Genomic DNA, 25,225 nt, shown 5'->3' on the forward strand with positions numbered 1-25,225 from the left:
GAGTGATATCGCTGCAGTGCTGGGCAGGAGAGACTGCCAGTTAATACAGCTAGGCACAGTAAGGCAGTGTGATTGTTCGTCCAATGTTATAACCTTCCTTCCTTCTTGAGTGCCAAATCCATTTGGACATTGGCCACCATGGCCAGCACATAGCTCATCTTAACATGTCAGCAGTAGTTAATTCTTTTCTTGCAGATGTCCTTAGCCCATCAGTATATTTCCTGCATGGTCTTCCTCTTGCTCTCCTTCCATCTATTTTTCCCGTTAGGTACGTGTGTTCTAATTGTTCTTTCCTCATGACGTGCGTTACAAAGCATAACTGTCTTTTCCTGATTGTCTATTATTTCTCTTTGTGTTCCTGTTTGTTGCAGTATTCCTTCGTTTGTTTATGTTCTGTCCTTGAAATTTTCAGCATCCTTCTCCAATACTTCAAGTGTATAACTGTGTGTTGGAGGGTGGTGGAAAGAAACTCAGGAGTAGCAGGAGTATTTTATTTCTCCAACGTTTCGCCCATAGGGCTTCTTCAGAGAGAATGACAGGCCTGTAGGCAAAGCAGTATATATACAATACAGGTGGATCACGTCGCGGTGCGCTGGAAAGTGGAGTGCGCTGATTGGTCTCTTCCAGGTGGCCTCCCAGTAGCTGAGATGGTGAGCTGCGCCGCTGCGCGAGATAGGCAGACAAATCCCTCTCTGTGGTTCGTGGTTTTCTCCTCTGTGGTGATGTATGCTGCCTCGACTGTTTTCCTATCTCTCTTCTTTAATCCTTTGCGTAGGGTCGTCGCTCCTACCCAGTTTGGTAGGTGGCCTTTGTCCCGGGCGTGCACCACTAGCGAGTTAGAGGTCCTGTGGTGGCGCATGTCATTTTTATGTTCATATATTCTCTTCTTTAGTCCTCGCCCTGTTTCGCCAATATAAGACGACGAACATCCACTGCACGGTATCTTGTAGATAACGCTGTTCTCGTTTTCTGCTCGTGGGGGGTTGTTGGTAACGATGTCCTTCGTTTTCTTCCCCGCGTAGTGGATTATCCTCAGGCCAGTCCTCGCGAGTAGACGGGATACCGGTGCCGTCCTCTTCAAGTACGGCACGACCAGGAAATCCTCTTCCGTTCTTGCTGGATTTTCTTTTCTTTTCCAAATTTCTTCTGCTTTCCTCCTCAGTTTTAGGAGCATGCCTGGTGGATACATTAACCTCTTGAATGCTTCCATGATGTATGCGCACTCATCGTGTAAGAATTCATCACTGCACACTCTGAAGGCACGTAAGAAGAACCCTATTACTATGCCTGATTTGGTTTTCATATCGTGCCGTGAACTCAAAAAGTCCAGATTGTCAGTTACGCTCCTCTGGCATAACACGCCTCATACCAGCTTATGCCTACCCCAGCTGATGCTTACAGATGCTTGTGAAATAGAGACAACAGTGCCAGATTCTCAAACCCAAATTATTGTGTTTGTACCATAATTAGAAATGATCTTATTATTGACCAACATATCACATATTTACGAAAATTATTGCATTATCTTATCGCATACATGCTACCGTCAATTTCATGGCAGGCTAAATAATCACATTTTGAGATAATTATTGCTGAATAGAGGCAGTTTGAGGCAGTGAGTAACGCGTACTGGACACACACTGAGATACATATTATTTCTTTTCTAAAACTGTATATTAGCTTTTGATGTTTATTGTTCTTTGGTTGAACTTTATGAATTGTAATCAATAATTATCTATAATAGTTATTTATAGTAGATAATAATGATTTATAATAAATATTATTTATTATAGTTTTACTTTACATCTTTGCATACTAAGAAAAAGTTAACATTTTTTCTAATGTTAGGTACTGCAATGTTTTCTTGATGTTCAAAATTTTTTACTTTTTTCTGTCACTTCTCCATTACTCTCAAAAAAATTTCAGATTACCCCCTGGGGGTAATTTACTCTCAATTTGGGAACCACTGTGTGAGACCTTTGCTTTTACTTGCTTCTACTAATGTTGTTACTTGTTCCTGTAGATGAACTTCTGATTCTGCGAGTAACACTGTATTGATTTTGATTTTGATTTGATTTATAATGTTTATTTAGCCAAATTATTTTCATTTTACAAAACATATAAATAATAAATAGGAAGACAATATTTACAATGTTACTGAAACATATCTTACTGGCTGAGCCTGTTGAGAGTAAACTCTCGTAAAAGGCTCCTTAAATTACACACTTGAGCCGAATAATTATTAAAACATTTCAATATAGTGCAAAACAGACTTCCTTATGTATTCAATCCCAAAAAACCTTATTATGTTAATTATATACATAATTAACATTCTTTGTAAACTAGTTACATGAACTGTCCATACTTATATGAAAGAAATATTCATAAATCCGAATATAGATTCATACATATACATACACACATACTATGCTTGCATACATAGCTATGTACATTTAGTATATATACATACGTACACCAATACCTCAATACTTATAAACTCAAATACATCTAATCAAGATATACTCGTATGAGTACATAATACAATTAATACTACTACAATTAATATATACTAATACCTGATATTCATATACCCCCATATAAACGTGAATTCATACACGTGTACATACATATGGACATGTATACACAGTACACACAGTTGCAAAAATACATACACAAATATAAGCAAAGAAGTTCTTAAACTATTGTAGCATCATGGATATTAATAATTAGTCTTGGTTGTATTTCATTAATAGGAACTCTTTGAGACAGTGTTTAAAAGACAGCAGGGTTGGTTTTGTTCTGATATCTGGTGGTAACTGATTCCAAATTTTTGAGCCGTGATACAGAATACTCGTCTGTGACTGATTGGAGAGCGCTACTGGAAGTTCTAATAGGTCAACACCTCTCAGGTTATATCTTTCGATTCTACGATATCTAAAGTAAAAATTATCAGTGAAATTATTTAGACATTTGTATATAAATAGTGCAGAGAAATATGTATTTACTTCATTTATTTTTAGTAATTTCATATTTAAAAAGAGGTTGTTGGTGTGGTCATATCTTGTCTTTCCCGTAATCGTCCTTATTACTCTTTTCTGTGCGATAACTAATGGTTTTATTTTTGAGGTAGGAACACTGGACCAAATGGTGGTGCAGTATATAATGTTGGGGTAAACCAGTGTGTGGTAGACATGTCGCAGTGCCTCCTTGTTTAGAAGATGACGGGTTAAATATAAAATGCCACTCATTCTGTTTACTTTGTTACACACACTGGTTATATGTTTATTCCATGATAGTTTATTATCAACAGTTATTCCTAGAAACTTTACATTTGTTATCTCATTAATAACTGTGTTATTGATTTTAATATGCTTGAATTTGGTGGTAATGTTTTGTTTCTGTGGAAAATAATGTAGTTAGTTTTTAAAATATTGAGTGTTAACTTGTTATTTTGTATCCATTTGTTAATGTTTTGTACTTCCTCATTGACAGATGCCATTAAATTACGTATATCTGGGTGGCTTTTATAAATTGTGCAGTCATCTGCAAATAGAATGAATTTAAAAAACGAACTAGAATTAACTATGTCGTTAACATATAATAAGAATAATAGTGGTCCCAGTATCGATCCTTGGGGAACACCGGTTGAAATGTTTAAAGTAGATGAAGATGTATTATTATACTGGACATACTGTTTATGATTATTTAGGTAGGAACTGAACCATTTATTAGATACTCCCCTTATGCCATAATGCTTTAACTTTTGTAGTAAAATATGGTGGTCAACAGTATCAAATGCCTTGCTCAGATCAAGAAATATTGCCACTGCAAATTTTCTTTGGTCAAATGAAGATATGATGTCATATACAAACGATGTCAGTGCTGTTTCAGTTGACCTTCCTCGTCTAAAGCCGTGTTGTGCATCTGTGAAAATATTATGAGTTTGACAAAATTTATATATTCTGTTGCACATTAACTTTTCGATGATCTTGCTGAATGCATTAAGCACTGATGCTGGTCTGTGGTTTTTAAATTCTTTTCTGTTCCCAGCCTTAAATATTGGGGTGACTCGTGCAACTTTCAGGGCATCTGGGAATGTTCCGGTTATAAAAGAGCTGTTGAATATATGCAATAACACAGGAGACAGCAACACACTCACTTCCTTGATGACCTTCATGGGCACTCCATCACAACCAGGTGTAGAATCACGCAGGCTGTTGGTGACATCTAAAAATTCATCTTCTGTGACAAGGTTAACAGAAAAATCTTCCATCTGTCTATTTTGTAGGTACTGACGATAATTATGTTGTTGATGTGTATTTGTTTCTGATAATATATTTGTTATGTTGACAAAATAATTATTAAAAGTATGTGCTATCTCATCAGGACTGCTAAGTTCACGATCATTCAACAGAAATTTTTTACTTAATTTTAGTTTCTTTTCTCTATTTAATATGTCATTTATAATTTCCCAAGTGTCTTTGATTTTCCCAGATTTCTCATTCAACTTTGTTTGGTAGTATTTTGTTTGTGCGGTTCTTATTGTGCTAGTAACCTGGTTCCGAAGTCTGCGGTACAATGTGCCATATGTAATTGGGTGTTTAGCATATTTTCTCTGTACATTTTTCTTTAATGAGTTTTACTATGTCTGGAGTTATGTATGGTTTATGCAAGTGTTTATATTTGTGCTTTTATATATTAGTGGAAAATATTTATCAAAACAAGGGAAAAAATTGTCATAAAATTATTATAGCTTACATTTGGATCTCTAGAGGCAAAACCAAGTCCCAGTTGATGTTGAGTAAACAAGTTTTGAAGCAATTTATCTGTTCTGTTGTATACTTCCTAAAAGAAATTATATCAGACTCATCAATTTCAGTTTTACAGTAGTCTTTAAATGAAAAAATGGAGAATACAGGAAAATGATCGGATGTAGTGTCATATATAATGCCATTGAACTTATTTTCCTTAATATTGTTGGACCAGATGTGATCAATAATGGTTGCAGATGTGTTGGTAACTCTTGTTGGTTTGGTAATAGTATGAAGAAGGATATATTGTAAGAGATTATTGAAAGAGTTTTTCCAGACAAATCGTAAACCTCGGATAATCTAATATCAGGAAAGAAATAACTGCATCCAGGAAATTCATAATTTAGATAATCAAGTAGAAAGTTATTTGGATTGGTGGCGTCAGAATACTTGTCATATTCAGTATCAAAGGGATTCGAGCATAATTTTTCTAGTGTATCTATTGCAATGTTTTCTCTGTTTTGAGAATTAAAAATCAAGTGAAAGTCATTATCACTAATATTAGAAAAGGGTAAAACTTCGTCACTATTATCTGCCATGAATATTTATGAATAACATAGGATAGTAAGAACCAGAGTAGATTGTTGTATACTTAAGATTGGTAGTGTTTGGTTTGCCTCCGATCTCGCGGCTGCCTCTTATCAGCTGGCGCTTCTTTGCGGGAGATGGGAAGTGCTACTGCACCCTTCTCCTCATCGTCACCACTCCTGGCTGGTGAGCTACGAGCCAGTTCACTCCATGTCATGCTTGGGGTGGCAGGTGTGGTAACAAGATCAGCAGTGGGCATAGGAAAGTTAGGAGGAGTTGGTCGGACAGGGGTGAGTGGCAAGGTACGCGGTAACGCAGGCGGCATCTGCATCACTCCCGCGCTCGACACCAGACCCTCCCGCACCCATGCTGACATCTCGCACAATGAGGGTTCGATAACTGAAGAAAGCCTGCTTACCATTTCTTCTAGCTTCCCTCATCGCGTCCATTTGTTGACGTCGAGCATCCATTGTACCGGGACAAAAATCTTCATTTATGTAGATATTTGTTCCCTTCAGTTTGCTCCAGGCTCGAAACACTGCATCGCGCTCAGGGTACCGAGTGAACTTGGCGACAATGTCACGGGTTCTTTAGTTGGTGTTCTTGCCCACACGGTGTGCTCTCTCGATGTTTACATCTGGGATGTTCAGTTTCTCTTTCATGATCTTGATGACTTTTTTCTGGCATTGCTCCCAGTTCTCACCTTGTTCTTCCGGAATACCAGCAATGTGAAGGTTATTGCGTCTACTCTGATCGTCCAAGTAGTCCATACGAGCTTCGTAGTTGGTTACTTGCTTTTGTAGTTCATCATTCTTTTGAGTCAGTTCCTGTTCCTTCTTTTCAAAGTCCTTCCTCTCAACCGATGTTTGCTTCAGGTTCGCCATTGCTTCGTCCAGTTTTGCTTGGGTGAATTCTAAACTGGCGGTGACTTCACTGATCCTCTTCTCTTGCTTTTCTTGGATGTTCTTATGGTTCTTCTCCATGCGGTCCAAGGCATCATTGAAGTGTTTTCTCTGGTTGTCTAAGAGAGTCAGGATCTCGCTGCGTTCCATCTCGTCGACCTTTGAACTTGAGGTGTAGTTTGCTTCACTGTTTATCACTTCAGGCGGACGAGACTGATTGGGTCGAATGGTTTCCTATAGCAACCACTAGAGGGCCATGACCCAAGTTCACTTATATATAGACTTATATCTCTATAACGCGAGTACAAGGGGACTTCTTCACAGTTTATGTTCTAAAGGTTGTTATGTCACTATCCTGCACTCGTGAGAGATGTAGGTCACTTAGAATTGGGCGAATTTCAGGAATATCGAAGGAGCTCACTCAAGTGTGTGCACACAATGGCGGTAGGACGGCTATTTGTCATAATTTTCCAAAATCTCCCAAAGCTTCAAACATTTCTGTTGCCATTCTGTCTCCCCTTTTAGCTTTCCCTTTTATCATTTATGATATTGCAGCTTTTATTTCATCCTTTAATATATCTGGCCCTTCCTCACTGAAATTGTCCTTTAATTCTTCTCTTGTATCTGCCAAAAGTTCCCCTATGTATTTCGTCAATATGTCTTTCATGATGTATTCCTTCCATCTGTTATTCACTTCTCTTTATTCCATTGCTACTGTCCCATCTTTACTAATAATTTCTATAATTTTTTTTTCTTGTGTTTATTACTACTTTTTACTTTCTCGTGAATCTTTTGTGGGTCTGTTTTTTCAAGATGCTCAATTTCTATGCATCTTTCTTCAGTCCATTTTTTCATTTGCTTTTACACATTCCCTGCAAATCTTTCTGTTGGCTTCTTTGTGTTTCTCAGTTTTTTGCCACTATTGTTTTCACATCCCTAATGCAAGAGTTAACAATACTCTCAATCTTTCACCACTATTCTGTTGACTTCCCTAATGCAAGAGTTAACAATATTCTCAGTCTTTACCACTATTCCTTCCACCTACTTAACCCCTTGAGTACCATGACACGTTTCCCTTTTCAATCTCCTTACTTTATACACCTTCAGAAACTTATGTGGGGGATTAAAATTGTGAAGACTGTGGCCATTAATCTTGACTTCCATAGATCCTTCCTAACGTCAATAAAATCGTCTAATCGTTCATAAATCTCTAGGTAAAAATGTGTCCCGGTATTGAAGGGGTTAATGCATGCATTAGGGTCAGTCTTTCACTATTTTGTCCACCTCCTTAATGCGAAAATTCACGTGTATTCTCAGTCTTTCACCACTATCCTGTCCAATACAAGATAATACAAGGCTACCTAGTACAAGAGTTAACTATAGCAAAACTAAATTGTACTGACCCGTAAAGCTAATAATCTGTGGGAAGTTGTCATATCTCTCACTACTTCACAGAAAACTGAATCACGGTTCTTTATTCAGTTTAATGCATGACTTTGCTTAAAAGAAAAGGAGGGGGGGGCGGGGAGTGGAGGACGAGACATGAAGATGCCAAAAGTAAATTAGATACAATAAAAATGCTAGTTATAAAAGTGAAAATGAGGCAGATCATTTACCTAATATTTGTTGTTATGTCCTCTCGAGATACCCAATCTAATATAATGAGTAGGAAAAGAAACATAAGATGAGACTATATTATGTCAGTTATTGCCCCAAGCTGACCTGTCCAAGTCATCAAAGTTCGTTATCGTTGCAGAGCGTTTTGTTTCTGGGGAAGTAAAGACAGGCTGATAAGACTGTGGTGGTGTGGTGCATGTCTTGTTTATACTGGGATAAATCCTCTTCACCGTGGCATCAGGTATACCCTGCAGCTGCATCTGCTGTCCTCTTCCTCACTTGATTTGTGGGTAAAAGTTGTCCTTGGTATGCTTTTCCTTTTAAGAATTATCTATTAATTCTGTAGACGAATTCCTTGGTCTGGCCATACAACACACAGTAAGACAGGAAAGTGTCAGTGTGTCCTTCCATCGTGGTGACCAGATTAAAAGTGAGTCAATTTGCACCTGTATGGTGACCTGACTCCTCTCCTTCACCGAGGGAAGATCCTGTCTCGGCTCGAGTGGCAACATTGCCTTACCTGATATGCCACATTGTCATACTTGTCCATGAAATATCTTCATTTGATTTGGTATATAACACTTATTTGTATCACCTGCTGTTTAATGAAGTCATCAGAATATTCTTGGGATGCTGTTTGTTGATAATACAGTAATACTCCGCTTAACAAACGTTTGCCTAACGAATTTCCAGTTTAACGTACTGTGTAAACTTAGACCAAAAAGTCCGCTTAACATACAACCACATCCGTTTTAACGAATTTTCTGGATTTGAATTTGCCGGGTGAGAGACCAAATGCGGCAGCTTTGCTGTGATTGTCTGGCTTCCCGCCTGTCTCTAGCTTTCCTGGAGCTGGATCCAAGATTCTTTAACAATGTCAGAGCAACCTCCTGCCGCGAAATGGCTTCCATGAACGCTTGGAGGGATGGTGATGAGGTTGCTCTGAGGTTGCTAGGAACACCACCTCTGGAGGTGGTGTTACTGTCTTATATATGCATTTATGCTCACAAAACACCATTTCTATTAGCTTTTTACAAACCTTGCTCCCAAGAAAGGATTGTTTTGTAATGCATAAAGTGAAATCTTACGTGGAATACCAAAAAGTAAAGCAAAGATAATGGGATCGGCCACAGACGGCGGAGACTTCGTCAACTTGGCCACTTCTTCTTCTTGTGACCTTTTTAGCTTGGCATGTTGTCTTTCACCATAATATTAAATTTGTTTCCACTCCTCTATTGCCTGCTATAATGGATATCATATCTTAGTATTCATGTACCCTCATGCCATGAGGATAACCTGGACTCTGTGGCAGTGAGTGATAGTGAATTAGTAATGAAATACCGTGGTATTTCATTATTAATTCACTATCACTCACTGCCACGGACTCCAGGTTATCCTCATGGCATGAGCGTATATGAATACTAAGATATGATATCCATTATAGCAGGCAATAGAGGAGTGGAAACAAATTTAATATTGTGGTGAAAGACAACACGCCAAGCTAAAAGGGTCAAAGGGTTACAAGAAGAAGCAGCCGAGTCGCCATGAGTCTCTGCTTCGTCTGCTTCGTCTGTGACCAATCTCATCATCTCTGCTTTATTTTTTGGTATTCCATGTAAGATTTCACTTTATACATTACAAAACAATCTTTTCTTGGGGGCAAGGTTTGTAAAAAGCTAATAGAAATATATACAGTAAAAGCCCAATTAGTCGGACCCCAATTACTTGGATTTTGTACATACCCAGACGAATTTCTCCATTTTTTTTTTTTTTTTTTTTTTTTCATATCTAAAATTCATAAAAGAAAGAGGGAATTTATACATAAATGTTAAGTAGAACATCTTGTTTTCACTTAGAACACATAAAAAAATCATAAAACAAACTATAGGAAACGTAAAACAGCCAAAATCATTTTTTTAAATAATAGTTTTTTTTTATGGGAGGAACCGTAAAAAACGCCACAACTCGCTCTTGAGTTCGGACTTTGGTTTGTTTACATCCAGTCATCCACTCGCCGCCATAACACTCACTGGCTCCTGCAATCTCTACTGGAATTTGTCTCAGAAAGTGATGATAATAGAGAAAGCACCCAATATAAAAAAGCAGGGTTAGAAAGAAAGCGAGTGCAGTGTGGGAGATCAGAAAAACATGAGGAAGCTGTAATGAAGTGGCATCGGCAACAGGTGGGCGTTGGGGTTGCTGTTCGAGGGATTGAGATTAAGAATGCTGCAAAAAGGTTAAGTACACCCTCTACTGCAACTAATTGCAGTAGAGGGTGTAAAATGAATGACAGTGAAGCAAGGTACAAAAAAAAAAAATGGTAAAAATGGTAAAAATGGGTCATTATCGCACATAGTCGGACAAATACCTTACTTGGACTGGATTTTCCCCCCATAAGGTCCGACTAATTGAGCTTTTACAGTATAATTTTCTTTTTAACCTATGTGGTATGTTGGGGACCAGCTCAGAACGCATCCCCCATATTTCCATTACAGTAAGGTCCCGGGTTACGTCAGTCTCGAGTTGTGTCAAACTCGTAGTTACGTCAGTCCACTATAAGGCAATTTAAGATTAAACAAAGTTGAAAATTTATAAATTGTAAAGCGGGATTTATTGTTATTGTTGGCCGCCAGGCGTCACTAGTGGTTACCCGCCACACCGCCCGTCGCCCCTGGCAAGTGTTATCCTACTTCTGCATTTACTGACTCAAGTTCTTAGTATCTTGCTCAATGGCACCAAAGAGAAAACTCCTTAGTGACAGCAGTGATGCTAAGAAAAGGAAAACCATTACGCTACAAGAAAAAGAGGACATAATTAAAAGACATGAGAAGGGAGGCAGCAGCTGTGTGTGAGGGAGTGAAGAAGAAAATGGGAAGGCCGTTACTATGACAACGGGGAGGTTGACGACCTTGAGGGCTCGCACACCCACCATCACAACAATAACAACTCCGGAGCCTTTGCCTGGGCCACATGGCACTCGCAGCTCACTTGCACCGTCTGCGCTTGTCTGCTGATCCCTATTGCCCTTTCCTATTGCATTTCCTGCTCCACTGCCCACACTTCTACTCCCACCACACTGGACTACGCTCCCAGCTGTCCGCCCTGGGCGTCACAACATTCGACCTGCCCACCCTCCTGGGGGCCTCAGGCGTCCACCCTCTCGGCAACCTGCAGTCCTTTGCGTTCGTGGCCCTAATCAGCAACAAAAACAAGCTTGTGTTTCATATTCCTACATAGTTGTAAATAATATAATAATATAACAATATAACCTTTTACTTACCTGAATGACCATAAACTCGATAATATGCTTTGAAATGTACGGAAACTCGAGTTACGTACAAAATCAACTTACATCATGTTTCAGGAACGTAACTCTGACATAAACCGAGACCTTACTGTATTTCCTATGGGAAAATTACATCCGCTTAACAAATTTCCGCTCTACGTACAGCTTTGACACCCCCTATCCTGTTCGTTAAGCGGAGTATTGCTGTACTGTGATTAAAGAATCGTGAGTAGTGTAGGCTGAATGTTTTGATTGGGAGTGTGGCAGAATGGTGAACAGCACCCTATGGGTCAGTACAATATAGTTTTATTATAGTATTCTAAATCTTTCATCTCTCTCACTGGTAAACTCTGGAATTCCTTGCCTGTGACTTAAACTCTTTCTGAGGAGAGACTGACACACTTACCCTTCATTTCTAAATTCTCCAAGTGAGGCTTTTTTCACACTTTTTTTTGGCAATCCCTTAAAAAAAAAAAGATGGAGTATGAATGATGGATGAAGCTGCAAGGAACCTCCACTAATTCCTTGTTTTGCATCCTAATTTCCCTCCTTTCTTCCCGTAGCGACATGGTGTGGCATACAGAGGTGATAAGAGAGTGTTTTTGAGGTGTTATGCTGCTCGGCCCCCCAGCAGCCAGCCCCCTCGGAAGCAGGCTCCAGGGAAGACTAGGGCTCCCATTACATGGAAGTCGCTGGCTGTCACTGGTGCTCTTGGCGCTGTCTTGCTCGGCTTTATGCTCTATGTGAAGAAAGAGAAGGAACTGGGTGAGTGTTTACCTAGTTGTATTGTACAGGGTTTGAGTGGGGCTCATAGTGTCCTGTCTCCATGCCTCCATTTATCTAATTTTTCCTTAAAGTTTTGTTGATCATGTGCTTTAACAACTTCATAATTTCAATGCATTCCACTTCTCCACCGTTTTGTGTGGAAAACTGTATTTTCCAATATCCTCCACACACTGCCTCATCCTTATCTTTACATGACCTCTTGTCCTTCCATCCTCTTCTGTCACCAGCACCAGGTCTTCCTTGTCTTTCTTTTCAATGCCATTGACTATCTTGTACATTATTATTAGGTCCCCTTGTTCTCTTCTATCTTGTAAAGTTGATAGTCCTATTTCCTTCAGTCATTCTTCATATGTGAGATCCTTTAGTTCCAACACCATCTTTGTAGCAATCTTATGTATCCTTTCTAATCTTTTTATATCCTTTTTAGAGCTTGGAGACCATACCACTGCTGCATATTCCAGCCTTGGACATATCATGCTTGTGATGATTTTTGTCATCATATCTTTGTCCATGTATTGAAATGCCACTCTTATATTAGTCAGCATTTTATATGATAATCCAAATATCTTGCTTGTGTTTTTTGGGGCTCAGATTTTCCTGTATAATCACTCCCAGATCTTTTTCTCTTTAGTCTTTATTATTTGTTCCTCTCCCATCAAATAGTTCCATACCGGTCTTCTTTTGCTCTTTCCTAGTTCCATTACACTCCAACTTGATGGGGTGTCTCTTATCATTGTCCTCATTTCCCTCTCAGTTAGTGGTCTGTCATTCAGTTTAAGATATTTTCCTGTATTTCTCCAATGTGTTCTATTTTCCATAGGAGTGTTCTGTTGAAAGCCTTTTTAATATCAAAGTATACCATCAGCCCATCCATCTCTCCCCTGTACTTCATTTATTACTCTTGAATTAAAGCTTAGCAAATTTGTTATGCATGATCATTCTTTTCTAAAACTATATTGTGAGTTATTTATTATTTGATTTTCCTTCAGATATTCTAACCATTTTTCTTTAATTACAATTTCACAGATCTTTCCCACAACGCTAGTCAGTGACACTGGTCTATAATTTAGGCACTCTATTTTTTTTATTTCTCCTTTGTATATTGGAACTATATTTGCTCTTTTCCATTCTCTTTGTACCTTCCCTTCCATTAGAGAGCTTTCGATTACATCCCAGATTGGTCCACCAGTTGTTCTCTACATTCTCAGTGACCATCCTGACACTCCATCTGGCCTCATTGCTTCTCTGACATTCACCTTTTCTAATAATTTGCTAATTCTCTGTTTATGCACCACAACATTTCTAAATCCTTCCTGTATCACTTGATTGTTTGGTTCCATGAAATCTCCCTCTTCATTAACCCCTTCATTACCATGCTGTGTTTTCATATTTATTTTGCTTACTATTTGGTGATTTAATGCAGCTTCAGAAACATATGTAGATAATCAAAATAGTAAAGGCTCTGGCCACTTATCTTCCCACCTTCATAGACTCTTCCTAATGTTATTAAAATCTTCCAATGATATGCAGCATTTATGGTGAAAAATACGTCCCAGTACTGAAGTGGTTAAGTACTGATTTGAAGCTGTTATTCACAAGTTCACTAATTTCTTGAGTCGTTTCATATACTGTATCCTATTTCCTTTAATGTATAAATGGAAAAATAACTTACAGAGAGACCATCAACAAGTTAGGTGATGGTCTCTCTGTATGTTTTCCATGTATATATTTATTAAAAAGCTTGGGTTCCTCTTCGCATCTCTTCACTACATCTTGTCTGCGTGCATGTGTGTCTAGAACAACAAAACCTCTATTTTTTTTCTTTTCTTTTCCTTTTCTTTTTTTAACTATTCCTGTCAGATGTTAAAGTAGATAAAGACATATAATATATTGAACTACGTTTCCATTTGTAAGTGTATCAGATCTATCTTTATATCCAGCCATCTGTTCCTTCATCCATCAATCTTTCTCTCTCCATTCTTCCAAGCACTAGTCACTAATCCATTTATCTAACCATCTATTTATCCATCAGGTTGTCAAATTATTTTTCCCAGCCATACCCAAACAATTAACTACAGTAAAACCTTGCTTGACGAACGTCTCTAGGGACGAACAATTCGGGAGACGACCAAAAAATTTGTCAATATATTGACCCAGGGGACGAACACGGTTAAACGGCTCGCCGGCAGGTGAGCCGTTTGTGTGATAGCTAACCCGGCTATCACACAACAACAAAACAAAACATAAGCACAAAAGAAAATAGAAACAGGAACATACGAAAAATATTACATAACATAATCTCCGTGCCACCACAATTTTCTCCTGTTTTTCCTGTGCATGGTGATGTTAGTGGCGCACTTTACTGTAGCTTCCTCGGCGTTTTCCTCGCTGCTCTGGTGGCTCTCAGTGTTGCTGTCATCATCATCCTGGCCATGTCCAGGTACTGCAGATTGTGGCACATCCATCGCAGCTGTTTCCTCGCTCGCCTGGCAAGGAACACTGCCCTACTGCCCGCTCCTCTCACACTGAGCATCACCTCCGAGGATCAAAGGAACTTCCTGGTCATGTACCTTTAACTTCCCTTCTTGGAAGTCCAAACTTGCTCCCACACACGTGAGGAAATCAATCCTCAGCAGGCAAGGGTCTTCCAAAGGCAGAGACGAAGACTGGCAATCTTTCAATGTTTCCTACGTCGATGTTCTCTATAACGGGGCCCCACATAGCGGCACTGACTTATGACGCTACACAGCTGTTGTGTAGCTCTGGCATGCTGCGCACATCCAAAGTCCTCTCTCATGACTGTCTTCTTGGATCTTGTCTGTCTTCCTTCCCATCCTCCTCTCCTCCATTCCATCATGCCATCAACGTCCAGTCTCACAACTAAATAACCTTTTCTTTTTTATTCATTTTATTATCATTTTGATAGCATTTAGGTAAGTAAAACAATTTAGGCTTTTTATAATTATTTCGTTCATGTCATGCATACATTAAAGGTCTATTTTGAATGGGTTTTATGGACAAAAGTATGATTTTTTTTTTTTTTTTTTTTTTTTTTTTTTTTTTGGTCTGGAACGGATTAATGGTATTTCAATACATTCTTATGGGAAAAATTTATTCAGGGGACGAACAAATCGGGTGACGAACAGGATTTAGGAACAAATTATAGTCGTGAGCTGAGGTTTTACTGTACCTCTATTTATGTGTGTCCTTTTTGAACTACTAATCATTTCACTTTTTCAATCCATTTACTTATCAAGCCATCCATCCCTCCACCCACAGCCTTGGCCAGAGAGAGAAAGAGGATGCTCGGAAAGGCAAAAATTGGAGGCCGGTTTGATTTGGTTGATCACAATGGAGTGCCAAGGAAGAGCGAGGATTTCTTTGGTCAGTGGCTGCTTCTCTATTTTGGATTCACTCACTGTCCTGATGTGTGTCCAGATGAGCTTGAAAAGATGGCAACAGTGGTGGATGCCCTGGGTGAGTGCTTGGCCTATATTCTGAAATGCTTTGCTCTTTCACCATTGCTACTTTCCAAAGGCTCCAGTTGAAGATACTTGTGTTTTTTAAGGGTATTTTTATGGTTCTGTTGGTAGACTGGAAAGCATTTTAGTTTATTAACCCCTTCCTGGCAGAGGATCTATATGTAGACATTTTAAAATTAGGGTTTTTTTTATCAGATCATCTATATGTAGATGTTTGTTCAGATTTTACCACACAAAGTTATAGCATGGTCTGTGTATAGACGATTTATTACAGTGGAACCATACGTGCTTTGGGGTCCAGGGGGTCTCCAAGCGCACGGGTTCAAATCCTGTCCACAGTCCGAGTGTAGGTTGGGCCTCCTCACTTGGGGCAACGGTTTCCTAGCGGTTGGGCTTTAAGAAAGGAGGTATCCCCAAAAGTACCCCCTTTAGCCCATAAATTCCTGTGAAAAGCCTACATGGTATATATAAAAAAAAAGTAACAAAATTCATAAAATAAGTAATTATTTGTCATCTAAAACACCCAAACACTGCCAATATTGCCTCTCAAGGCCAGTCAGTGGTGGATATGCTGTGCACATAAGCTAATACAGTGGAGACTCAATACTCAAACTTAATTCGTTCCAAATGGCTGTTCAAGTATCAAAATATTTGACCACCAATAAACCAGGTACAGGCAAAGCCCACATAATGAATGGGTTAGGTTTAAAAAAAGTGTTCATCATGTGAAATTTCATTGTATGGGGTCCTACGATTAGTAAAAAAGTAAAAAAAAAATAATAAAGTAAAAGAAAAAAAAGAAAAAATCTGAACGCATTGAATTCTGACATGGCAGTGGTGGTGGTGGTGGTGGTGGTGGTAGTAGTAGTAGTAGTAGTGGTAATTCAGCAGTGTTTTCAAACTCGGCCAAAACTTCACCAATAAAAATTTTGTAATAGCGGGGTTTGGTGTTCATTATGTGATTTGAGGGTAAGAAAACAAAACACTCGTGGCAAAAATTCAATATGTAAACATTTGTTATGTTGGGTTTGCCTGTAATTCATTCTAACCATATCTAAACCTTAAGCTTACAAAAATTTCAATGCAAATTTTTTTTTTTCTATTTGTACTTAGTGTAAGTGAAGGCTGGTGATGGATAATATACAAGAGGAGGGGAGAAGAGTGGGAGGAGGAAGGAGGTTATTCATCAGAGGACGAGTCACCATCCATGTAAAAACATCTGGTGACTCATCTTGTGGTATGAGTCCTGTGAACTCACGAGTGGAGGGCTGTGGCTCACTAACACTTGCAGTCTTTCTAGATTCCTGATTTTCACCACTAATAAACCTCTTTAGTGCCATTGTAAGTTTCTAAATGAAAAGTATAGACAGAACGCAGGAGAGTATTGTTGTTCTCATGACCACAGCGGGACTAGGGATGTTCAGTGGTATTCAGTATACCAGTATTTTAGCTTTGGTATTACTGGTATCGCTGGTATCATGTGTGTGTGGCCATTTGAGTACCAGATATTTTTTCTAGTACCAGGTTGAACTTTTGTGTTTTGAGTATTGAAAAATTTGTCTTTTAAGATGTTCGAGTATTGAGTCTTCAATGTATTGGAAATTTTTGCATTTTTCTACTTTCTTTTAATATTAACCCATCATGTCAAGGAGAAGGAACTGCACCACACACCGGCAGCATTGCTTCAAAGTGAATAGGAACAAAACAAGTGTGTGAAAAAATTATGAGGAAAAGTGGAAGTAAATTACATCCCGGTCACAAGTCCTTGATGCGAGTCACTCCAAACATTCATATAAACATGCATTATCACCAATCAAACACAAATAACACCTATACATATATTCACTTGTTTGTTCAGTTTTGCAGCAGAATTTATATATAGACGTCACTTGTTCAGTTTTGTGGCAGAGTCCATATATTATAGATTCAGTCGTTTCTTCAATTTTGCAGCAGAGTCTGTACATAAATGTCAATCTGGAGTACCCATTTGCTGGGGAGACTATATAGAGACATATGGATGAAAGTCAGTAGAATCAACACATACATGATTTTTATTTGGTAGTACTGTACACTCACCTGCCATGCCGCCAGGAAAGAGGAGAAATGGTCTTGAAAACTCTGCCGGTTGTCTTTGTGGCCTTGGAAAATTGTTGTAGTGAGAGGAGGTGTTTCTGATTACAGGTGCTAGGCTGGTGTTGGTGTTGGGTGTGTTGTTATTGTTGGGGTAGTAGTAGTTGTAGTAGTTCTAGTGGTATTAGAAGTGATAATAGTAATGATGGTGGTAGTAGTAGCTGTTGCTGTTATGGAAATAAAAGTATAGTATATAGTATCAGAAAAGTGTAGTAGTAGTACAGGTTGAACCTCCCAAATCCGGCAACCACCGGACCTTAGATTTGCCGGACCATGGAAAATTCTGAACTATAGGTGGTCCTCAAAACACCCTCTATATACTTACCCTGCATTATAAATGCTACATCCAAGCACTGACACCCTGTGTTTACTGCCTTTACTGCCAGTACATTCCTCTTCTGCTTCTTGAGCCAAAGTTTTTCCTGGGAGACGACGCCAGTACAGAGCAGTTTCATCAGCATTGTAAATCTGCTCTGGGGTTAGTTTCTCTTGTGCAATAAACTGAACGAACTCGTCCACAAACTTAGTGGCTGCATCCTTATCTGCACTAGATTTCTCACCACATATGCGATGTAAAGTAATTCCATGTCTCGTTTTGAATTTTTGTAACCATCCCTGAGAATATTTACAATCATTTAAATTAGGTTCAGCATAGAAAATTTTTGCCTGCGCCATTATCATCTCGCTGGACACAGGGACGTTACCAGCGCGCCAAAGCTTAAACCACTGTATGAGAGCACTGTCTAAATCACTGCTTTTACCCTCCTGAAGTGTTCTACAAACCTCCATGTTCTTGCTCTCACACTCACTGTAAAACTTTAGAAGTTGATTCTTCTGCTTTTTTATATCATAGACGGTTGATGAGCCAATGTTGTACTGTTGGCATAGGCTCCGCACTGAAACACCTTTATCTAGCTTCCTCAATAGGTCCACTTTCTGTTGCACTGATATTGTCATGTTTGCACTTTTTCTTTGGTTCACACATGACACTATCACTTCCTGGTTGCTTGGAAGCCATGTTTAGGGACAAATATTACAGAAAAAAATGTTCATGCACCTGGGGGGATGTGCTTGCAATCAGCAGCAGCGTGGTACTGATCCAAATTTGACCCAGAATGCCCAGGGTCCAAAACATGGTACAGCGCCGCCGCGTCCTAGGGGCGGTCCAGCAAATTACTCCGGCCAATTCAAAACTTCCGGCAAAATTTTGCTGGATTACAGGTGTTGCCGGATGTAAGAATACCGGATTAATGAGGTTCAACCTGTACCATATTTGATGGCTCATGAGATGCACCCAGTTTTGGAAGACATTGAAATGAAAAAAATATATAATTGAAGCAGTTTTAACCTCTAAATATGAAGTGAAGGATTTCACTTAATATTTGAAGACTTTCACATGCATTTAGATAATTATTAGATCCTAATAATTTGCATTTAAAAACTTTAATACTTGCTAGTAGCCCATATACCAATCCTGCTGTGAGATGTAAAGATATTAGGGAGGTGGTGGTGTAGTTGATAAAGTGGTGAGTGTGGGATTGAGCTGACGTCCACGTGTAGGTTTGAATCCCACCATGTACAGCCTTAAACACTTTGCCATTTGTGGAGTGGTTTAAAGTTAGCTACATGTCACTATGATACCCAGGTTCTAGGTGGTTACACCCAAGATGAGCTTGGGTGGTGATATAGGCCCTGATATGACCACCACTATAAATGAAATTGCCTGTGCCACTAATGGGCGGAAGCTGCACAGCGCTTCCTACACACTTTTCAAGCGAGCCTACAGGCACTATAGGCCTTAATGTTGAAAAAAATAAATAAATAAAAAACATGGCATATGGCACCAGCAGTGACTCAAGCTACAGGGTTAATAATTCTTATGTTTTTTTCTTTTTTATTTATTTATTATTTTTTACATGTATGCAAGGTAAGAATGTTTAAAGATAGTTGCAATTTTTATTGAATGAAAGTGTGCCTTACCTCAAGGAGTAATGGCATCACAGTGTAAGGAATGCAGTGAGGATTGCCTGTGTCAAGATTAACCCTTTCTGTACCAGGACATGTTTTTATATTTATTGTACTTACTATTTAGTCATTCTATACAGCTTCAGGAACGTATGTGGGGATTAAAATATTGAAGATTGTAGCCATTAATCTTCTGACCTCCATAAGACCCTCCCCTAATGTCAATAAAATAGTCTAATCATACACAAATCTCAAGGTAAAATTATGCCCCAGTATTGAAGGGGTTAAGAACACCAATTGGTGATTGCATGTTTTGTTTTGGTTCATGTGGTGTTTAGTCATTTAGGCAAATTCTTCCTGACTGGTGTCATTCTATGTGAGTTGCCAGTGAGTATGACCTATTGTATATTGTTACCTTGAAAGGAAGAGTTGTGCTGTGGTGTAGTACCAATCATCACTTTGTTTACATGTGTGAGGATGTCTGGGGTTTGATTTTAGAGTCTCTGTTGTCGTAGCCTTACCACTAACCACTGCCTCAATCTACAGTAACAGTATGGTTTGTTGAGGATAACATGTAATTTTTTTCAAGAAGGGATGCTGACCAAGGGCAACAAAAAATGAAAAAAAAAAAAAAAAAAAAAAAGGCTCTCTGGATTGCCAGTTCCCTTAAAGGTCAAGTGAGTTATCCAGAAGTGAGGGACAAATGTCTTAAAACCTCACTCTTAAAAGAAGTCAAGTCATAGGAAGATGGAAATACAGAAGCAGGCAGGGAGTTCCAGAGTTTACCAGTGAAAGGTATGAATGATTGAGAGTACTGGTTAACTCTTGTATTAGAGAGTTGGACAGAATAGGGGTGAGAGGAAGAAGAGAGCCTTGTGCAGTGAGGCTGTAGGAGGAGGGGAGGCATGCAGTTAGCAAGATCAGTAGAGAAGTTAGCATGAAAATAGCAATAAAAGATAGCAAGAAATGCAACATTTTGGCAGTGAGAAAGATCCTGAAGACAGTCAGTCAGAGGAGGGGATTTGATGAGACTATGCATGGAAAGTCCTGACGTCACCTGAAGGACACATTGTTTGTGGTTTGCTGAGAGAATGGTAGATGAACAAAAACATACATTGAACTAATTAGTACATATTTAATTGCATTCCCTTTCATCTTTACAATATTCTGAAGGCATTTGGGGACACTGGGTGCAAGGTTTTGCAGGTAAGTTTATGGAAAACTGGGCCACAGTTGCTTTGTTCGTTGCTTGATTACAGTGTAAAGTTTTGGCAGTGTTGACGTGTCCATACCACACAGCTGTCTCTTCATATATGTTCATAAGTTTTCTACAGGATTGATATTTGGGCTATTGCCAGGCCAATCCCCAATGAAGGGACCCTCACAGTCAGTCAGCCACTGCTTCACAAATTTAGCAACATGTGCAGAAGCAGAATCCTGCACTTGTGTTTTTTAAAAGGAATCAAAAGACATCAATCAAAAGCTCTAAATAGTTGTGTTGGTTCACCTTAGCTTTAGCAGAAATAATAACTACATCACCAACACCACAGTATGTAAAGCAGCCCCAGACCATGAGTGATGCTGGGTGATTCACAAACCTGGAGGTGTACTTAGGATCCAAGGAATCACTGCCTGGCTTGCAGTAGACTGGTGATGACTGTGTCTCAGTAATAGTGAAAGCTACCTCATCACTCCAGAGCACTGTCTTCCATTGGTCCTCATTCCACACTAGGCATTTCTTGCTAAATTTTACTCTCTTCTCCTTTTGCAGTGCAGTAAGCAGAGGTTTCTTGAGGGCACAGTAGTATTTGTAGCCCAAGTTATTGTGCAGAATGTCCTGCACACTCCTCACTGACACATGTTCCTGCAACTTTGTTATTTTATTTTTCTTTCTTTTTCTTTGATTTCCCATGCTGTCAGCCTTGGTTCTATAGCAACATGCCTGGAGATAAGTGCATGGGTTTTTAAAGTGGTCTTACAAAGCGTACCAGACTTGGGAGATGGAGTGAGTGCAGAACCTTCCCCCGCTTCTTTGATACCCTTTACCAAATGCTGTGTTGTTCTCAGCTTAACACTTGTTTGAGCGGAAATAAATGGGAGATGGTGACCAGCTTTGTATAAAGTGAACACCTCCTTCCATTTGCCTATTTGTTGTCAATTTGGGCATGTTGAGAGGGTGGGAGGAAGCAAAATGATAGTGTAGTTAGCCTACGCTTGCCACATCAGACGTGCAATCCACCTTCTCCCTTAAGCAGCTGAACAGCTACCGAGGTGACTCAGATTCTGGTGACTGTATCTAGGGAATGTAAAAGGTTGCCAATTAGTGGTGCAAAAGCATCAGAACATATTGCAATCCCAGGAAGGTCCTTGTGAGTCTTCTCCACTTATTGCAAAAAGAAATGACATTAGCCGTGTGGTGACAGGACTTTCCACACATGCTGTAAATTGATGTATTTCCAAAATTACTTCCGAAATCCTTCTAACTTTTGTTCCACATTGCCATTGAGGTAAAAACTAAGGTATGTTCTCTTTAGAAAGTGTTGCCCCGTCCTAAACATTGCATTTTAGCAGATACACTGCTGAGTGCCAGTACCTCACAGGTCTACACCTTCTGCAGTCTTGCTATAGAGTATGGCCCTTCTACAAACTCACTGTATAGCTCTCCTCACAGCCAGTCTAAGGCAGTAATCTGCAACGTGAACAAGTACTTCCTAGTGAGAGAGAGAGAGAGAGAGAGAGAGAGAGAGAGAGAGATGGGGGAGATTATCAAACAATTGTGTTGTTTTGTGTACAATGCTCTTGCCACCACTGCTGGCACTGTGCTATGAAACATTTAGCTCATAATGTTATTTTCAAGAAGATAAGCTTGTCCACTTCTTATTGAATTACCTTCTGTCAAAAGAAGAAAGAAATGAAATTGTAAACTTCCAAAGTTCAGTGAGTGAAGGAAAAGATCAAATGATTGGAGAGATTTAATTTCAGAGACTCATCTGCAGTCTGCAATCTGCACTTTGGTCAGCTGCGGTACACACACACACACACACTCTCTCTCTCTCTCTCTCTCTCTCTCTCTCTCTCTCTCTCTCTCTCTCTCTCTCTCTCTCTCTCTCTCTCTCTCTCTCTCTCTCTCTCTCTCTCTCTCTCTCTCTCTCTCTCTCTCTCTCTCTCTCTCTCTCTCTCTCTCTCTCTCTATATATATATATATATATATATATATATATATATATATATATATATATATATATATATATATATATGTATATGTGTGGTAGTGTCATTATCCTCACTTGCCCAACAACATTCAAACAGAGATGCATAACTATCATTTCACTTTGGCATGCTGCAGGTCTAACTAGTCAGGGACCACAAGTCACCATGTGTGTCATTCCAGTGACCCACACAGGCAAGCTGTTGCCACTCTCCAGCTTATAGTAAATTTTGTAAATCGTAGATGAACAGATGAATGAGAGGAGGAGGCAGTCGACACCTGCTCAAATGATAATTGCTTCCAGTTAGGTGTAATGGCACTGGTTCAGGGAGTGCTGTGAACTCACCAATAAAGCCAGCTGTGACCTCACTGAATGTTTCACTTTATGTCTCATAACACAAGAGGGGCAGTCACAGCTGGCCCTCTTAAGACAACTCTCTTACTTCACATAAAACTGCAGTGGAGACTCAATACTCAAACTTCATTCATTCCAAATGGCTGTTGGAGCATCTAAAAGCTTGACTACCAATACTGTGAATCAGGCCATTCAGTCTAACCACTCCGTACCCAAACCTCAAGGGAACAAATATTTCAAGGGTTTTTTCTTATTTAATTATTTTTTTATTTTTTTATTTTTTATTTATTTATTTTACTTCATTTTATTTTATTTTATTTATTTATTTATTTATTTATTTATTTATTTTTCTTAATTTTTCTTAATGTATATGAAGGCTGGTGATGGATAACATAGAAGAGGAGGGAAAAGGATGGGAGGAGGAGGGAGGCTATTTGTTAGAGGAGTCATCATCAATATAAAATGCCTGGTAACTTGGTATGATTCTTGTGATCCCTCTATTGGAGGGCACTTGCACTCTCACTAGAATGCTTATTTTCACCATTGATAAGCCCCATTGGTACCATTACAAGTTTCTAAATGAAAACTACAGAAAGAACACGGAAGAATGTTGTTTTTCTCTTGACCGCGGCACCAGTGGGACTAGGGATGTGCACTGGCATCCAGTGTACCAGAACACTAGTATTTTAGCTTCAGTAACAATGGTATTACCATCATCAGTATAACCACATGTGTGGCCATTCGAGTACCAGATATTTCTTTGAGTACCAGGTTGAACTTTTGCATTTCAGTATTGAAAAGTTTGACTTAAAATGTTCGAGTACTGTATTGAGTCTTCACTACATCTGCACCTACACACACACACATTTTTCAAGCAAAGTTTATAATTGGAGAGAAAGAAGAAAAGATGACTCATTTACTTACCACCATCCATTCTAACATTTCTTCCAGCCTGTTTGGGGACTGGCACCTCATTAGGCCTTTTTTGCCAATCACAGTTTTAATTGCCCTCAGCCGGGTTGCCCTCTTACATAATAATAAAAAGTTACAGTGGTGTCTATCATACCTTGTTTTTTTTGGTTTGTTTATCATGTGATATGCGTATTCGTCCACGTGGCCACTGGGAAACTAAGGATTTGTGGGAAAATAAATGCCATAATGTTGAAAAAAATTGGCTGCTTTAGGTTAGTCCAGTCTGTTACTGAGCAAGTTCTGTTATTGCAAGGCACCACTGTATCCAGAGAAGTAAATAAAATTATAATAATGATAATAATAATTCTGAAATTGTTTTATACTTAAAAGAAAATATAATAGTTTCTACACATTATGTTTTTCACACAACTCTGTCATTGTGATATTAATAGGTGTAAATTATTTCTGAAAGAATGTTCTCAACTTGTACATGGCACCAAGATACCCAAGGTTCGATGTGTGTACACCAAATATGGGTGGTAATATGCGTCCTAATATGCCCACCACTAGAAATGAAATTGCCTGCGCCACTAATGGGTGGAAGCTGAACAGTGCTTCCTATACTTTTGAAGTTACCTGCAGGCACTTTAGGCCACAACATAAAAGAAAGAAAAGAAAGGTGTGGATGAACCGTGCACACATAACCTGCGAAAAATTATATTATAAGAAAATAAAGAATGAAGCACAATTGATAAAAAAAGTGTTTTCCCTGGAGTGAATCAGAGCAATGGTTTTAGGTTATTTATTCATTGAATCCTGTTAAGAAAAAAAATGATGAAAAATGGTTACAAAAATATTCATAATTATAAAATCAATCTCTAAGGGTCCCTGGAATCTTTTTTGAAATTATATTCCTGCCATAGTTCATATTTGTTCTTATTCCTTGCATCACTTTAATGTTTGGTGTATAAGATATATTTCCATTCATTTTAAACAAGCTTAACATGTTCAGTGTGGTTGATGGTGCAGCTGACTAGCCATCCTTGTGGGAAAAACTCTTCTTACACCAGTGTGGCGTGATTCATCAATGCGAGAAGAGGTACACATACTCTTTTTATTTATTTATTTTTTTATACCATGTGAGCTTTTCACAGGAATTTCTGGGCTAAAGGGGATACTTTTTGGGGCACCTCCTATCTCAAAGCCCACCCGCTAGGAAACCATTGCCCCGAGTGGGGAAGCC

General features: G+C 39.0%; 1 protein-coding gene across 2 annotated transcripts in view; it reads left to right on the top strand.

The window, feature by feature from the left end:
* LOC123504437 (protein SCO1 homolog, mitochondrial-like) overlaps window positions 1–25,225 on the top strand; it is a 44,050-nt gene that overhangs the window by 4,924 nt on the left and 13,901 nt on the right. For both annotated transcript variants that reach the window (XM_045254955.1, XM_045254950.1), the window contains exons 2-3: window positions 11,708–11,909; window positions 15,210–15,407. In XM_045254955.1, coding sequence (XP_045110890.1) covers window positions 11,708–11,909; window positions 15,210–15,407 — 400 coding nt within the window. The remainder of the gene's footprint in view (window positions 1–11,707; window positions 11,910–15,209; window positions 15,408–25,225) is intronic.

The sequence above is a fragment of the Portunus trituberculatus genome, chromosome 2, assembly GCF_017591435.1.
Source record: "Portunus trituberculatus isolate SZX2019 chromosome 2, ASM1759143v1, whole genome shotgun sequence".
Taxonomy (NCBI): domain Eukaryota; kingdom Metazoa; phylum Arthropoda; class Malacostraca; order Decapoda; family Portunidae; genus Portunus; species Portunus trituberculatus.